At 49.6% G+C, this 15,946-nt stretch overlaps 6 protein-coding genes across 6 annotated transcripts; 4 read left to right on the forward strand and 2 right to left on the reverse strand.

Moving 5' to 3' along the window:
- Window positions 1–135: 135 nt before the first annotated feature.
- Window positions 136–2,024, forward strand: N7479_010867 (uncharacterized protein; the record flags this gene model as incomplete). Its single annotated transcript, XM_057258558.1, has 3 exons — window positions 136–235; window positions 362–1,312; window positions 1,372–2,024. 3 exons carry the CDS (start codon window positions 136–138, stop codon window positions 2,022–2,024), a joined length of 1,704 nt encoding a protein of 567 aa, XP_057106016.1.
- A 3,881-nt stretch (window positions 2,025–5,905) lies between these two features.
- N7479_010868 (GFA family protein) lies at window positions 5,906–6,838 on the forward strand (the record flags this gene model as incomplete). The annotated part of the gene is made up of 1 exon (XM_057258559.1): window positions 5,906–6,838. The coding sequence occupies one exon, from the start codon at window positions 5,906–5,908 to the stop codon at window positions 6,836–6,838; it is 933 nt and encodes a 310-aa protein (XP_057106017.1).
- A 249-nt stretch (window positions 6,839–7,087) lies between these two features.
- Window positions 7,088–9,347, forward strand: N7479_010869 (putative topoisomerase family protein TRF4; the record flags this gene model as incomplete). Its single annotated transcript, XM_057258560.1, has 3 exons — window positions 7,088–7,857; window positions 7,910–8,600; window positions 8,655–9,347. The coding sequence occupies 3 exons, from the start codon at window positions 7,088–7,090 to the stop codon at window positions 9,345–9,347; spliced, it is 2,154 nt and encodes a 717-aa protein (XP_057106018.1).
- Window positions 9,348–10,307: 960 nt separating this feature from the next.
- Window positions 10,308–11,723, reverse strand: N7479_010870 (D-arabinose 1-dehydrogenase (NAD(P)(+)) ARA2; the record flags this gene model as incomplete). The annotated part of the gene is made up of 1 exon (XM_057258561.1): window positions 10,308–11,723. One exon carries the CDS (start codon window positions 11,721–11,723, stop codon window positions 10,308–10,310), a length of 1,416 nt encoding a protein of 471 aa, XP_057106019.1.
- An 842-nt stretch (window positions 11,724–12,565) lies between these two features.
- On the reverse strand, window positions 12,566–13,033 carry N7479_010871 (import motor complex subunit PAM16; the record flags this gene model as incomplete). The annotated part of the gene is made up of 2 exons (XM_057258562.1): window positions 12,566–12,970; window positions 13,031–13,033. The coding sequence occupies 2 exons, from the start codon at window positions 13,031–13,033 to the stop codon at window positions 12,566–12,568; spliced, it is 408 nt and encodes a 135-aa protein (XP_057106020.1).
- Window positions 13,034–13,521: 488 nt separating this feature from the next.
- N7479_010872 (PEX28-32 family peroxisomal membrane protein) lies at window positions 13,522–15,333 on the forward strand (the record flags this gene model as incomplete). The annotated part of the gene is made up of 2 exons (XM_057258563.1): window positions 13,522–14,736; window positions 14,791–15,333. Coding segments are annotated over 2 exons (1,758 nt in total), but the record flags the coding sequence as incomplete, so codon positions are not given.
- Window positions 15,334–15,946: the final 613 nt, after the last annotated feature.

Here is a 15,946-nt window from a genome sequence, read left to right on the forward strand (position 1 = left end):
CCACTTCGCCACGATAAAGTCGCCTGAGAGATAGCATGATGACTCAGCGGCGATTAGATCCAGCCCGGGCCCGCTATCAACAGCTGGCCAGAAGCTCTCTCCGCACCTCCACAAACAAAGCTCAATGCCTCAAGCATGAGACTGCCTCAGTCGTTATTGTTGTTGGCTGCCACTGGGTCGGCCGCACAGGCTAGTAGTGACAAGCCTGCCCGTCCCCGTGGCTTGTCCCCAGAATGTAAGTATATGAACCCTGACTATTAGATCTCCACTAGTGTTTCTGCAGCGGGTTCATGTAGCAGTGATCTACGATAGGCAATTGATCGTTTTTCTTCTGGAAATTATACTAATGTAGCATTCTTAGTTGCCAAATTCTACCAGGACTCGACGACATTTACCTGTATCTCGAATCCCTCGGTCAAAATCCCCTTCTCGGCCGTCAACGATGACTACTGTGACTGCCCTGATGGAAGCGACGAGCCCGGCACGTCTGCGTGCGCGCATATCTCGCGCAATTCGCCGCTAACAGTGGCCGACCGGCCTGGTGATAGCGATTTGGACACCGCGCCTGCTCTTCCAGGATTCTACTGCAAAAACAAGGGCCACCGCCCATCATACGTTCCATTCCAGCGTATCAACGATGGTATTTGTGATTATGAGCAGTGTTGTGATGGTAGCGACGAGTGGGCTCGTGTTGGAGGCACGAAGTGTGAAGACCGATGCAAGGAGATTGGCAAGCAATGGCGGAAGCAGGAGGAGCAGAACCAAAAGTCGATGACTGCTGCCCTGAGGAAGAAGAAGGACCTTCTTGTCGATGCTGGTCGCCAGCAGAAGGAGATTGAGGATCATATTGTTGGACTAGAGATCGAGATCCAGGCTGCTGAGGTCAAGGAACAGAGCCTCGAGGCTGATCTGAAGCTTGCTCAGGAGCAGGACCGTAAGGTGGTCCGCACTGGAAAGGGTAAAGGCAAGGTCAATGCCCTTGCTAAGTTGGCCAAGGGCCGTGTTGATGAGCTACGCGATGCCTTGGTCAACGTGCGTCGCCAACGGGATGAAGCCCTCGAGCGGGTGAAGGAGCTTGAGGATATTCTGGCTAAGGTCAAGGTGGAATATAACCCCAACTTCAATGATGAGGGTGTCAAGCGTGCGGTCCGTAGCTACGAGGACTACGCTGCCCGTGAACAAGGTACCGAGGATTCGAACGATGCCTTGGACCGCGACTTAGATGAGATTTCCAAGGCCGACGGCGAGGAAAATGGTATTAATTGGGAGCACTGGGAAAACCAGGAGGATGGATGCCATGACACTGACCTAGGTAAGTTATTCCTCTGTTTCTTGTTACGCCTGGTACAGCTTGCTAACGGGCAACTGTAGTGTACAAGCTCGCTGCTTATCTCCCACCATCGCTTGTCACCTTCATTGAGGACAGAGTCATTTCTGCCAAGAGCTTCCTTGAAGAAAACGGCATTCTGCCCAAGGCCGATCAAGATTCTTCCACTGAATCCAAGGCTGTGACCCGGGCACGCGATGCCCTTAAGGCCGCACAAGACACTGTTGCAAGTCTTAAGGACAAGCTACGCGACCAGCGTGCTGACCTTGAGCAGGACTACGGTCCATCTTCCATCTTCCGCGCACTCAAGGGGGTCTGCATCACCCAGGATGCGGGTGAGTATACGTACGAGCATTGCTTCCTTGAGTCGACCAAGCAGAATCAGAGGAAAGGAGGTAATTCTGTGTCCATGGGCAAATTCTCGCATGTTGGAACCCTGAACGTGGAAGAGGTCAACGAGGCTGGTGAGGTTATCAATGTCGAGAAGACGATGATTGAGTATACTCGCGGCCAGTCTTGCTGGAATGGACCTAACCGGTCGACCAAGGTTATTTTGGAGTGCGGCGAGGAGAACAAAATCTTGAAGACAGCGGAAGATGAGAAGTGTATGTACTCCATGCTTGTTACCTCGCCGGCTGCATGTGCAAGTGGCGAGGAGGCAGGTAATGCTGTGCCTCGCTCGAAAGACGAGCTGTGACGGCTATGTTAGATCTATAGATCTGGTGTCACATAGTTATATGTATTGAATTTTTATTTCATATGCATCCCACTAGTTAGGATAACTTGCAATTTGAGCGCTTTTGTACACTACTGTTCTTTTTCCTTGATGTTAAGGTAAGCTCTTGTTGCTCAGTGATCTAGGTTTGATACAATATAAAGGTGGCCAGGTAGACGGTTCATTGCATGAGCAGAATCACATCACCTTTATCGGAGCATCGAGATACTACTCGAGATCACAGATAAAAATATGACCACATTTATAGTTGGCTAAAAACTAAATAACCAGAACATTCACGAGGTTTCATCTGAACCTATAAGCTTAACACCCCATCCACAAGGCTCCAGGCCCTATTATCCGCAGATCATAACTATCATTATCTCGATCATGAACAATCACAAGGGGATCATCTCATAACCTTGACAATGAGGACACCCGCGCCCGAGCTAGTTCGCCAGCAGTGGGAGGCCGGGTCTGGTATGAGTCGTATGGGAGGAAGATGGCGGTGATGAAGGCGTGTGAGATGGCTTAGTGCTAGAAGGGTAGTTAGTATATCTTTCGCCCCAGGGCCGTATCCCACTTTAAGTAATAGTGATTATAAGATACGGAATAAGCAATCAATGACATACCTTGCAGCTGGAGCAAGAGCAGGAGTTGCACTCGCCAGAGCAGCAGTTGCAGGTGCAAGGAGACATGATGAATATAGATGTGGTAGGTAAAGAACCTTGAAAAAGCTTGAGAATAGTTGTTTGGTTTGGATATAAATGGCTTGGATAGAGAAAGGAAAAAGTCCTACCAGGGAAGGATATGAGGCCAACTTTATACCTCTAAAATCCACGGCTGCCACTTTATCCTGATCAATAATAGTGCGGCGGAGAATTCTACTTTTTTCCATCTATCATGCATCTTCATCCAATCCAAGACGTAGCAATGTCGTTGCGGTGCCCCGTTCACACTACATCGTATCGCGTGGTCGAGTCAAATGAGCGCAAATCATGCATCCCACTGAGGGCCCCCTAACCCCGTCCCGTCTACCACCTATCATCTCCTTCGGCCTATTCTCACGCGCTATGCGCTGTACTATAGCCAGGCTGCTCTACCGCTCGCCAATAAAGCGGAGCCTATCGGGCAAATATGGCGCAAAGACCGGTGAAAGGGCTAGTCTCCGATCTATTTTCTTACGAAGTTTAAACATTATGTCGGTGTTTGCTCGGCAGTATGGTGAGTTTAACATCAGGTTAATAAGGTAAGAACGAAGTAGATCAGATTACATTTTGCTCGGTGTTTATGCCAATAATATGGTTGGTCTATTAGCTTAGGCTGAAAACTAACAATCGTGCAGGGTTCATTTTGTGGAGCAATTACATGCGCTGTTTGCGCGCTTTGCTTGATATGGTCATCTCTGCCTGTACTATATATGTTTAAATCTCGACTGGACTTGGATACTTGATCAAATGATACATGCTATATGAAGGGCTATTATGTGGATGTATACAAAACATCCATGGATCAAATATAGCAAAGATAGCAAAGATAGGACAGCACACGGCAACATTCCCTATTAGTGTTACCCTATTAGCGTGTTAATTAAAATTAAGACCTTCATCATGCCACGATGAGGGCCACGTTTCGGGTACGACGTAGATCTGCATGCTTTGTTCGATCCACTTCGGGACGGGCCTCTTATTATCTCAGTCCTATGTAAAACACGCGTACAAGATGTGGATGTTGATGAGTACTAGAACGAACTAGGACAAACGTCGTATTCAAATCAAAGATGAAGAGTACATAGCAAGTAAGGGCCGAGAAATAAATTTCCGGCGCATGCAGCGGTTTCTATCAGGCGATGTTTGCACGGATTGGGGACCTTGGAGGAGGGGGGCTGTCCGGCTTCATTGGTAGCTCTGGACTATCTGAAATGTATGTTTTATGTCCACCCAGTGGAGCCATGCCAAATTGTTTTGACTGTGTTTTTCTTGATTGTTTTCGGGGTCTTCGTGTACTAAAAGTGCATGACAGGCGAGACGCTCTGGCAGTAGCACCTGCATTATTGGGGTATTACTAGTTCCCGAGGTCAGTTTGAGACTGGCATTATATCATGTCTCCACATTTTGCATTTGGTAATATCTATTCAGAAAAAAAAAAAGAACGTGTTTACCCTATATACCAAGAGGCGAGATCTGATAACACGAACTTTGAGTGACATCCCACGTTGTACAATTTATATGGCATAGAAACGTATACTAACTACATCGCGCGCTTGGGCCTCATATTGTATGAGGGCACAGACTCCTTCGGATCTGACTGAGAGCCAGAAACAAACCAGCAAGACACCAGGAAAGTGGAGAGGCTGCATCTTGAAAGCTACCAGGGCATATCACAGACCCTCTCCGAGGTGCATCATGCATAATTATGATTGGCTCCGATCAGATACTACTCTTCTCGGACTTGTGCAGCATCGAGCTCCGCTTTTTATCTTTTCTTGCATTCGACTCTGCGGATACCAGGTGTTGGGGTCCCTAGAAATGTTTGATGTTGGAGATGAAAATGGCGCATCGGCAAAACATAGTGGAAGGGCGGGAAAGATATTTCCATATCTGGCCACTGTGACGATGAGATGATCACTGAGTGGAGTGTCTGGTTGGGTTGGGAAGGATGCCTGATATTGTATCAAACAAGATTCTCGGCCATTCGCCCGCACTGTTCCGTCCTCTCTGAGGGTATGGTATGTCTACTTCCCCCAATTGTGTCTTTGCATTGATATGGGTGGTTTTATCTAAGTATGTAGCGAGGTACTCCAGAGATTTCATGTATGTTGTAGATATATATCAGGTGGATCTACTATTCTCCGCCCAGCGGGCAGTTCGGGCATCTAAGTATGTCGGACAGGATGTTGAGCTCCCAAGGTTAACCCCTAACGATTTGAAAGACCCGAAATTTGGACTTGATGCCCACAAGGTACTTGTTCTACAAAGAATAAAGGTGTTCAAGTAACCACATGTCATTCACTATGGCGAACCCTCCTATTCTATGACATGACGTGCAGCCCCGGGGAACACAACCGGAAGCTCTCCAATCCAGATATCCTCCGTCTCACTGCATGCTCATATCCATTGAATGGTAAACTTCAAACTGAATCATTGTGAATGCCCATATGGGTCATTTATTTCTTCTAAGCCGATGGAGGGGTCGGGTCAGCTAGACGTCATCGAAGGGGAGATCAGGTATCACGTACAGGGCAGTTGCAAGAGCCGGCAGGGCACTGGCAAGAGGAGCCGCAGCTGCATCCGTGATCGCCTATTATAGAGGTCAGTATCGAAAGAAAGGAGAGAAAGAAGATAGAGGGACAACCCCGCTATGACCCCGCCATTTCGGAAATCAGGCTAAGCCAAAGCGCGGTTTTTCACTGATTGCGAAGTCACATATAACATGGAATATGGAAATGCTTACTCATTTTGAATGTGTTTGGTGTGGTAAAAACTGGTGAAGCTTTTGGAGTTGTGTGGTTGTAAAAGGTGAGGTGGGGGGATGGAGCGAGAAGGGATGGGCGGGGACCTTATATACTCGTGACTTTCCGGGAATGTCATGTCCAGTCTGAGGGTCAGACTTTGAGTGAATTCTTATTGCTCACATCTTGTTTCACGTTACACTTGTGAGCATATTGCTGTCCCCGCTTGGGCACGCCAACGCATTGGTTTCGAGAGCCGCGTTTCAAATCTTGAAATCTTCCATTTCTTGCAAGCCTTCAAAATATGACTACTTCTATCGGTTGCATATGCGGAAGTGTAGCCTTATCTGTCCAGTTAGATCCTGTTACCGACCAATCCGAACTCCAATTATGCCATTGCAACAGCTGTCGGATGGTGACTGGGCAGTTGTCTTCATCGTATTATCTCCTCCAGCATGAACCACCCAATCTAGATGGGCTCCAGGAATACCAACAGTCCAACCATGTTAGCCGTTTTTTCTGTAAGACATGCGGTGCCCACGTCTTCACACGCTTGCAGCCTACGAGGCAGTTTCTAGTTGCCTCAGGTTTGTTGGCAGCAAAGAACGTCATCCCGGTCCGAGCGGTTGAGCACTGGCAAAGCAGCGATACTGGTGACGGTGGGCTCAGTGCCCTGCTTCCTGGAACAGAGTCCACTACCACTGGTTGCAGGTTAAATACTTCAACAAGCAATAGGAGCCTCAACCGAAAATCAGTAAACTCGGTGGAAGATACATCAACAAGCAAGCATTTGCGGGCACAATGTCTCTGTGGAGGGGTTGCATTTTATATCACCAAGCCTGATGAGTCGTCCTTACAGGCATCTTCGCCATGGCCAGATCTCTTGGTTCCATACCACTCCGGGTCTGGGGCGAATCCTGACGATATCAAATGGTGGTTACGAGATGGTAATACAAAATATATTGCAGGAACTTGTGTCTGCAACAGCTGTCGGCTGAGCAGTGGATTTCCCATACAGGCCTGGGCATTCGTGCCCAAATCCAACATCTTTAATGCAGACGGGTCACCACTTACGTTTGATGCAGGAACCATGCGGCGGCATGGAAGTTCGCCAGGGGTATATAGAGAATTCTGCAGCTGCTGTGGGGCTACTGCCTTTTGGCATTGTGATGAACGACCACTGCTAATTGATGTGAGTGTGGGCTTGCTCCAGGCAAATGGTGCTAGAGCTGAGGACTGGTTGGAATGGGCAACAAATCGTATCAGCTTTGCTGAGATGGCGGTGCAACATGATTTGATTCGGATTTTAGAGGAGGGCCTCAAGATACATTCTGAAGAAAAGTAGAGATCTGTATCTGAGAGAAAAATAGCGTTTGAATCCATGAATCCATAGATATCCATAGCATCTCATACAGTATAGACGCTTCTATTCCTTCCTTCTAAGCAAGTGCACATGTGGAAGGTGCGAACCCGTCACCGCCTTCCCTCCGCCTAACTTTTTCGGGGATCTTTTTTTTCGCGCCTGCTCGGAAGCTCTTGATCACCTTTTCCTTCACGCGTCTGCATTTTTGCTGCTTAACCGCAGCTACTCAGAATGCCCCCAATGCCTCCATTTGCTCCATTCCAGTTCAGAGGAAGTTCTAACTATCGTGGCTCGCGTCCTAATCCGCGACATGAGTTCACTTTCCGCTACCAGAAACCTGCCACCTCGGAGCGACCGTTGTTATCCTCGAAGAGGGAAACCACACCCGAGCGGCTTCAGGGTGAGACTGAGACGAAATCTAAACTCAAATTTGCCGCTCTTTCTACTTTGAGCGACAGTGATGAGGCAGAGATGGACATGTCCGATGACTCTGATGCCGAGCGACCACGTAAGAAACGTGCGATTGCTCTCGATGGGCCTCAAGAAACTGCTCTAGCCCCTCCTGCCCCGAAATGGTCAAACCCCGATCCCTACACCGCGCTACCTCCTCCGGCCGAAACTACAAACAAAAGGGTGGATGTTGTCAAGCTGATTCGCAAGGCGAGACTTGAAGTTGCTGCAAAGACAGACGAGACGGACGCAGTCAAGCAAAACTCGGACTTCATTTCTCTTGGCATGGCTTTCGAACCAGAAGTTCCACAGAGCAACGCTCCTGATAACGCTCCCAAAGGGCCAAAGGCTCAAGATGCTCTAGATCCCGCTATTACGAGTCGAAAGCGAACCCGTGACGATGAGATCAAAGGGTACTCTCGAAAGAGCGGAAAGCCTGCCAGCAGATTCAACTACGATGGTTCCGTTATCGATCAATGGAAACCACTTTCCCCTGAGACAGGCACGCCTTGGTTCGAGGGCACCCCGACTTCCTTGCACGTGGGAACACAGTCAGTACTATCCTTCGAGCTCTTTCTGTTTTCTCTCTAACATCTAAACCAGGCTGCATAATGAGATTCTCAGCTTCTATCACTGGGCTAAGCCACAGGAATTCGAACATATCGTCCGTGCAGATCTTGTCAATCGATTGGAGACTGCCTTCCAACAACGCTACCATAATGTTTCGATCCGCGCCTTTGGTTCTTTTGCCTCGGGTCTCTATCTCCCCACAGCTGACATTGACCTGGTGCTGCTCTCTCACACCTTCTTACGCACGGGAGTTCGAACATTTGGAGAGAGGAAGGGCCAAATCTACGCGTTTTCGGCTTTCCTTAAGAGCACCAATCTTGCCGTTCCTAACTCGATCGAATGCATTGCCTCCGCCCGGGTACCGATTCTCAAATACGTGGACAAGCTGACTGGATTGCGAGTGGATTTGTCTTTCGACAATGACAGTGGCTTGATCGCCAACGAGACATTCCAGAAATGGAAAACACAGTATCCGATGATGCCGGTTATTCTAGCCGTGATTAAGCAATTTTTGTTGATCCGTGGCCTCAACGAAGTCCCGACTGGTGGACTAGGAGGATTCTCCATCACTTGCTTGGTCACAAGTATTCTCCAGCATCTGCCCCAGGGCCATTCGCAGCCAAACCTAGGAGTAGTCTTGGTGGACTTTTTTAATTTTTATGGCAAGCAATTCTGCTATGATAAGCTGGCAATCCGGATGGACCCTCCAGGCTATTTCAACAAGGTGAGTGAATTTATTTGCATTACTGTCAACTAGCCAGCTGATTGCGTCAAACAGGGCTATTATTTCGGCAATCCCGATCGTCTCTCAATCGAAGATCCCAATAACCGAGACAACGACATCTCAGGCGGCACAAAGGAAATTGGGTTGATTTTCCGAGCATTTTCTAATGCCCATACGGCCCTGAGGAATCGCATGGAATATCTTGCACTTGTCCAAGGATCGAACAAGAGCATTCTCGAACCTATCATTGCGGCGAACTTTGATGAATATATCGAACAACGCTACCAACTACGTCAAGTGTTCATGGCGGAAGAGAGGTTTGCTCGTTACAGGGAGGCTCTACCTCCGCCTCCACCGCCGGGATCCCCTCCTCCTAACGGAGCGTCTTCTCCTCCCCCTCCCCCTCCTGCCGACGGAGCAGGCTCTCCTCTGCCAGCGCCCCCAGCTCGCAAGCCTGCCAAAAAGCCCAAGTCAACGTCGAAGGGCACGAAATCGGAGCCAGAAGATATTTCTTCCGATGAAGCGCCCGGATCAGAAGCAAAGTCTGCCAAAGCTCGGAAAGGTGAGACAAGACGTCAAGTGTGTCAAGAGCGTGCTGCCCGCCTCAAACGCCTGAGACCTGACCTCCAGAAACTCCCCAATACCCTCAGCCTCCGCCAGGCTCGTCGCCATGCAGGGTACGAGACCGATGAGCAGATGAACGCGGACCTGGATAGAAGAGAGCAGGAACTTCTTGCCTCGGCCTAAATTTGAGTCTGCATTTCCACGCCCGCAACGACTTTCTTTTGGTTTCTGTTTGTATGCTTTATTTTGTACGATGATACCCCTTACTTTGAATGGTTTGGTGATTTGCTTGGGGAAGAGAGGAGGTATGTGGGGATGTATGCAATGGTGGTATGGTGGGCTTGGTGATATCTTCGCGTGTGCTTCGGCAAAACTGTGCGCTTCTATTTCTCCTCGGCGAGAATCGCAGCGAATGATTGGTGCAAAATCAAGAATGAGCATTCTTCTTTGAGCTTGAGACGAAAAAAGTGACTTACTATTTAGGATTCTCTCCCGGACCTCAACGTCGCCAGAATCTGTTGACTTGTCCCTCGGTTACAATTGATTAGGGCTGTCTAAAAGTTGAAAATCAGTTTTCGATCTTATTTGATTGAGAGTTATCTTTCAATATGGATAAGCCTCAACAATATCAAACCTTGGATAAGCTTGACTTCATCTGTTCGATTCCATCCGGCGCCTCAACGTCTAATGCTTTCCCGGATTTCCCTCGACGAGCCCCTAGTTCTTGCAGTTCTTTGATTCCTACATGGGATGCTTTTAGCGATTTCAATGAAACACCCCCCGACGATCATGGATTTGCGCCCAACGTGGATCTATGTTTGTTGGCATTTATTTTTTTTATTTTTTTTGCTTTTCCCTTTCCCCCTCTCGTTCCCATGCCTCCCTTCTCACCCAGAGAGCGCTAGATGCGACTTCTGGGAGAGGACTGGAGTGTCAGGAGCTACTGGGTTTGGGACTCCACGCCGAACCTGCCTTTCTATTATCGGAAGGTGGGCTCATTTTCATGCGTTTCTAAGTCCCTCGTTCCTGCCTGCATGTCGTTGCTTAACCCAGATCCTTGCAAATAGATATGGAAAGTACGGAAAGCATTGGGAGGCGCCATAAGGGCTGTCTCGATGTATTCATGAAGTCCTGTTTCTGATTCTATGCAAGCTGCTTTTCCACATCTGATGGTGGTGTCAGCATAGGATCCTCCTTGATATCCGTATCAGATATAGAGAAATATGGCTTCCGTCCTGTTCTCTCCTCGGCCTCGATCTGCTGCAAAGCAGCAACATGCTCCTCTGATAACGAATTCACAAAATCTGGTGACGGACTGGCCCAGGCATAATCCACCCACTCTTTACCTAAGATATCCTGAATTTCTCGTGCCAGCTGCAAGATGTGAACTCCACGTGTATGAGACCAGGCGCGGTCCGTGATAAGGCCCTCCTGAGGCGTAAGGATATTCGACGTGGGAACATCACCCATCGGAACATCCAGGCTAGGAGTGGACGGTCCAGCAGATTTCAACTTAGTATCGAAATATGAGGCGTCGTCATCTTCATTCCAATTCTCCAGTCCATCGACGATACTATGCCACACGCGCAAAGTCTCATCCAGTTCAGCGATATTACTAACGCCCATAACGCTGACACCCAGTCTCCTCCCCGTGCCCATACTAGCCGCAGACAAGAACCCAGGATCTGCGTCCGCAGCACGAGCAAGCGGCGCACCGAGACCGCCAGCCCGCGCACCAAGACGCAGCCACGCCTCGAGCGCAAACCGAATCGCAACAACCTCAAGCTTCTCTCCATGCCGCGAAGCACAATCCGAAGCATTACGAATAGCACTCCGCAGCGCATTAGGAGCGGGATGGAAATCGCCCATCGAGCCAATAGGCACGCCGTCACGACGAAGCAATCCCATACCCAGCGGCGACGCGTTAGGAACAACATCAACGCCCGCAGCAAGCAGCCTGGGGAGGGCGTGCGAGTGCAGCCGTGTATTCTGTAAAGTGAAGTTGGCATACGACATAACGATATCGAGCGGCTCGCCCGTCTCGCGGAGGATCATCTCCGCCAGCTCGCTGAGCGTGTCGACAGGGTAGCCGGAGATACCAACGTAGCGTAGCACGCCCTCTTCATCGCGCAGACGGCGCAGCTCCCGCACCGCAGTGACCACTTCCGCAGCAGTCACGAACTCCACGTCGTGGCAGTACACTACGTCCAGGTAGTCTGTGTGTAGGCGTTGCAGGCTGCGCCGCACGCTGTGTCTGATCCATTGCGGAGAGTAGTCGAACGATGAGCCGGCCAGGCGCCCGACTTTTGTGAGAAGGTGGTATGTCTCCCGTGGGAAGTTGGTTTGCACGTTTTCTGTTGCAAGGGCGCGGCCGAGAAGTTCTTCAGCGGGGCCGTAGTAAGGGGATGTATCAAAGGCGCGGATGCCGCGCGACAGTGCGCGCTGTACAAGCTCTGTTGTTGGAAGGGCATATGGGTCGGCATTATATTGGGAGTTGAAGGTTGCAGTGCCCATAATTAGCGGCGGCAGGGCCGCGGACAGTGGGGTGGAGGGGCGCATGGTGTTTGGGAGGTCAGTGCTGTCAATGCTTAAGAGTTTCCTATGGATTTGTGGGTTATCTCTTGAAGAATGGTTAATTGGTGGAGTCTTTTCAAATGGTAAGTGCAGTGCCTATATTTTCTCAAAAAAAAAAAAAAAAAGACCCCCCTTTGCTCCGCTCCGGATGGCGCCATGGCGGGGGATCGCGCTGCCCCTAGATCGGGACATGTGGCCACAATCCGATCGGCTTTGTGTTACATCGTCTCTTTTTGAAGGTTTTAGTTGAGTGGTTTGAATGGCCCCTTGATAGCAGTACATAGGTACAGGTACAACGCGAAGACATCTGGATGTTCCTAGCAAGGCGGCGGTGGCAAAAAAAAAAGAAAAAGTTGAGTGCAGACTCCGACTACGATATATATGTGCAAAGAAAACATGGCAAATAAGTCTAGATCGGACATTACACAAGTTAATGCAAGTATATAGCTATTGTACATGAATCCTTTCCTAGTGGGAGTGGAGAAGGGGGTCAACGAAACGCAGCGCATCACAGATGATATACACAGACCAAAAGGTCGATGAGAAGGTCAGAGAATGGAGGCAACACTTCCACTTCCGACCGGAGATGATGCCCAAGGAGGGCATTCGGGGGCCATCTAAAAATATCAGAGAGAAAGACCCCAATCTAGAAAATCAGGGCGTCTTTCTCCAACAACCCAAACGCCATGCTATGCCAAAACAAGAAAGACGAGCAGATCAAAAACAAAGAAGCCGGTTGTGGTCGAAGGCTTCTGTCGCAGGAAGCGTAGATGTGCTCGTAGGGAAACCGAAGGCCTCAGCGAACCGGAGAACCGCAATTATTGTGTTCATTTATCCTTGTAGACCTTGGGGTTCCAGCCTTCCTTCAATTCTTTGTCGTGCGCAGCTTTGCGCTCGATCTCGCGGAATTCCATTTCCAGACGCTCGCGTGCGCGCAGAATTTTGCTCTGCAAATAAAAACTGCCGCCCTTCTCGGGGTTGTTCGTGTCGAAAAGTTTCTTGAATCGGGTCATGACATGTTCGAGGTCATGTTCGCCGGAGGCCGGGGGCTTGACATTCAGGATTTTGCAGGCTTCATCGACGGTTACGCTCGAGGTGGAAGTTGATTTTCCCGCTGCCTTTTGCTGGCCAGCGTATTTGCCGGACGCCTGGGCTTGTTTGTAGGCTTCGGCGAAGGCGCGGCCGAAGACCCGGGCTCCGGTCACGACGACTTGAGATACGATGCGATGAGCCTAGGAGATAATTAGTTTGAATTTTGGGAATGGGAAGAATAAGGGGATCAATAGACATACCATTGAGAAAGTGCCGTGGGGGAGGCGGTCACGATGTTATAGGTTGAAGGAAGAAAGAAGAGAAGGGGAAAATTTCGGCTGCGGGTTTTAGCGTCGGGAGCTTCAGGCACGGGTATGAGTATACAGAGCAATAGTATATAGTATAGCCAGCAAGGTCATTTGAATTTAAGATTAAAATCAGTTGATAGTTCTTGGTAATAAAATATTCAATCCTATCATCTATTGAATTTCTATTCTGAAAAATAGTCAAAAAAAAAAAAAAAAGAATATTGGACCCTTTCACATCGTATACCGAGAGTCACATGCTCACAAGTTCGATCTCCCCGCAGATCTTCTTTTGACCGAAACATAACGAACGATCATATAAAATCTTCTCACTCATCCCAGAGGATGAGTTTATTGTCTCTCTATGAGGTGTCCATAATTGGATGGCAGCTTTAGGTATGACAGTTGATGGTACTTCTCCTTAAAACCCGATCACTGATGGAAAGACAGACAACTTTCCGTGGATAGACTCCATGGCACCCTCAACGAACGCACAGGATCACGGCCAGTCGGATTCCCAACCGCCGACGGTCGCTGCCTTCTCTCCGTCGACGATTACCGGCTCGGCCCTGACCTCGCGCCAGCGCTCCAGTGTCATCGTGCATCGCAAATCACCTCTCCTAGTGGCCACACCACCAGCTATCACGCGAGCTCTGGCCTACTCACACCCGTTCCTCCTCCCTCTCAATAAATTCGCAGGTCTCCTAACATGGACATCTGGAGACCCATGGCAGAGCTTTCTGCTGGTAGCTACCTTTTGGACTGTCGTGCTATATAGCGACGCCATCATTCTTTGGACAGGGCCGATCCTGGTCGTGGTCGGGTTGATCCTCGGCATGTATGGACGTCGTTACTCGCCTCTGTCATCCACTATATCAACAGGCGAAAAGCACAATAGCAAAGTTACCCCAGATAGCTCACTGCGTCATCAAAAGAGTCTTGATGAAATTGTTGAAACCCTTCGGATTTTCACAACCAGATGCAATATCCTCCTCGAGCCTCTACTCGACCTTACCGACTTCCTATCCACACAGCGCACTCCCACATCGGCAACCACCAGACCTGCCCTGACAGCGTTGTTTATCCGCATCCTCTTAGTCACTCCTGTATGGATCGGTCTAACACTACCTCCATTCTATATACTCACCACACGCCGTGTTGTCATGGCCGTCGGCACTATCATTTTGACTTACCATTCCCGGCCCGCCAGGGTCTCGCGTGTCATTCTGTGGCGATCCCGAGCCGTTCGTCGGTTCTGTGCCGCAGCCACGGGCCTATCCCTTGCCGATACCCAAAACAGCCCGCAAAAGGCCCCGGCTCAAACCAAGGGCGAAAAGCAAGGATTAAACATTTCAACTCGGCGGCGCGGAAACAACGCAGGTGTGCGGTTCACGTTTGTTGTCTATGAGAATCAGCGCCGCTGGCTAGGTATCGGGTGGACTTACTCGTTGTTCCCTGCAGAACGTGATCCCTGGACAGATGAACATATGAACGCAGTGAATCCCAAAGATTCTTTCGAGTTACCTGAAGTTCAAACAGGAGATGCCAAATGGCGCTGGGTGGAGGGAAGTGAGTGGCGCATCGAAGGAGCGGACAACTTTAATGGAAAATCAGACTCGAAGGGGTCTGCCGGCGAAGGATGGATATACTATGATAACAAGGTTGGCGCTTCCTTTTTATCGGCTTTATTCTATTATTTTCTAACAGACCTATAGTGGAATGACGGTCGCCGTGGTCAAGACGGATGGGATCGCTATACCCGTCGCCGCAAGTGGTACCGTGACGCTGAATTAGCGGAACTCTCACCTCCAGCCACCGAGGATGGCTCCGAAGAAACCATTTCCGGGCTCACGCAAGCTCTAGAAAGGGAGAAAGAACGAGAGAACGACGATGACGCCGACGCCCAAAGCATCGCGCCATCTACCTCCTCCAAATCCCATCGCCGGCGCTGGTTCAGCGGTAGTCAGGCCTCCCCCGTGGGGCCGCCCGCCGATAGTGGGCGTACCACAGGATCAAATGTCTCTATAACAGCCGATAGAGCAGGCATCACGCGACCCATCAGCATCAAAAATTCCCGAAGACCGTCTCATGTCCGCGAAGGAAGTGTGGCAACTAGTGACAGCGCTAGTTTGCGCGAGAAGGAGATAGCGAACTCGCAAGATCATCTCGACCGGTGGTCAACTCGAGCTGCGGGCGGGACGGAAAGGGCGGAAAGGGAATGGGGGCTCAGCGATGAGGTGAATATGGGGCTTAGTTGATCGTGTGTTATACATTCATGTATGCAATTATCCCTTCTTTAATTCCGCGACTTGCTACCTAAGGCACGTGGTTTATACATAATATTCTTATCTATTCTTAGTGTACTTCCTGTATCGGGTTAGTTTTGCCTTTTTTGGTTTAGTGCTCCAATACGCCGTGGAAGGAGATATTGAGAGCAATATTAGCCATTTTTATCAGAAGGGGACGGCACTTTGATAGTACCTAGGCGCCTCTGGCGGTGTTCTGAGCACCGCCACTTGCGGTTGTCTCCGCAGAGTCATCAAAAATGGATCCATGGGACTCCTCCGCAAGTATGGCGTCGTTAGCCTTCAGACCGTATTTGGAAATGAGCATTTCAGCCCTTTAAAAGATTTAGCCATCAGCCGCGAACATACATCAAGGGCATCAAACACTATCCCCGAAGACTTGGACATCTAGAGACAGTGCAAGTCAATACCGTAATTGGCTGGCTCTCGAGACATCTTACCAAAAGGATTCTCCAGGCATAACCGTCCTACCGCACCCATACCCCTGTTGGGGTGGGCTGGTAAGACGGCTAAGTGAAGAGGCACTTTTCTAAGCGTTGCCAGAGTGAAAAAGAGAGAGAAAACG

Source organism: Penicillium vulpinum (genome assembly GCF_028829585.1).
Source record: "Penicillium vulpinum strain IBT 29486 chromosome Unknown utg000004l_segment0_segment0, whole genome shotgun sequence".
In the NCBI taxonomy this organism is placed as follows: Eukaryota; Fungi; Ascomycota; class Eurotiomycetes; order Eurotiales; family Aspergillaceae; genus Penicillium; species Penicillium vulpinum.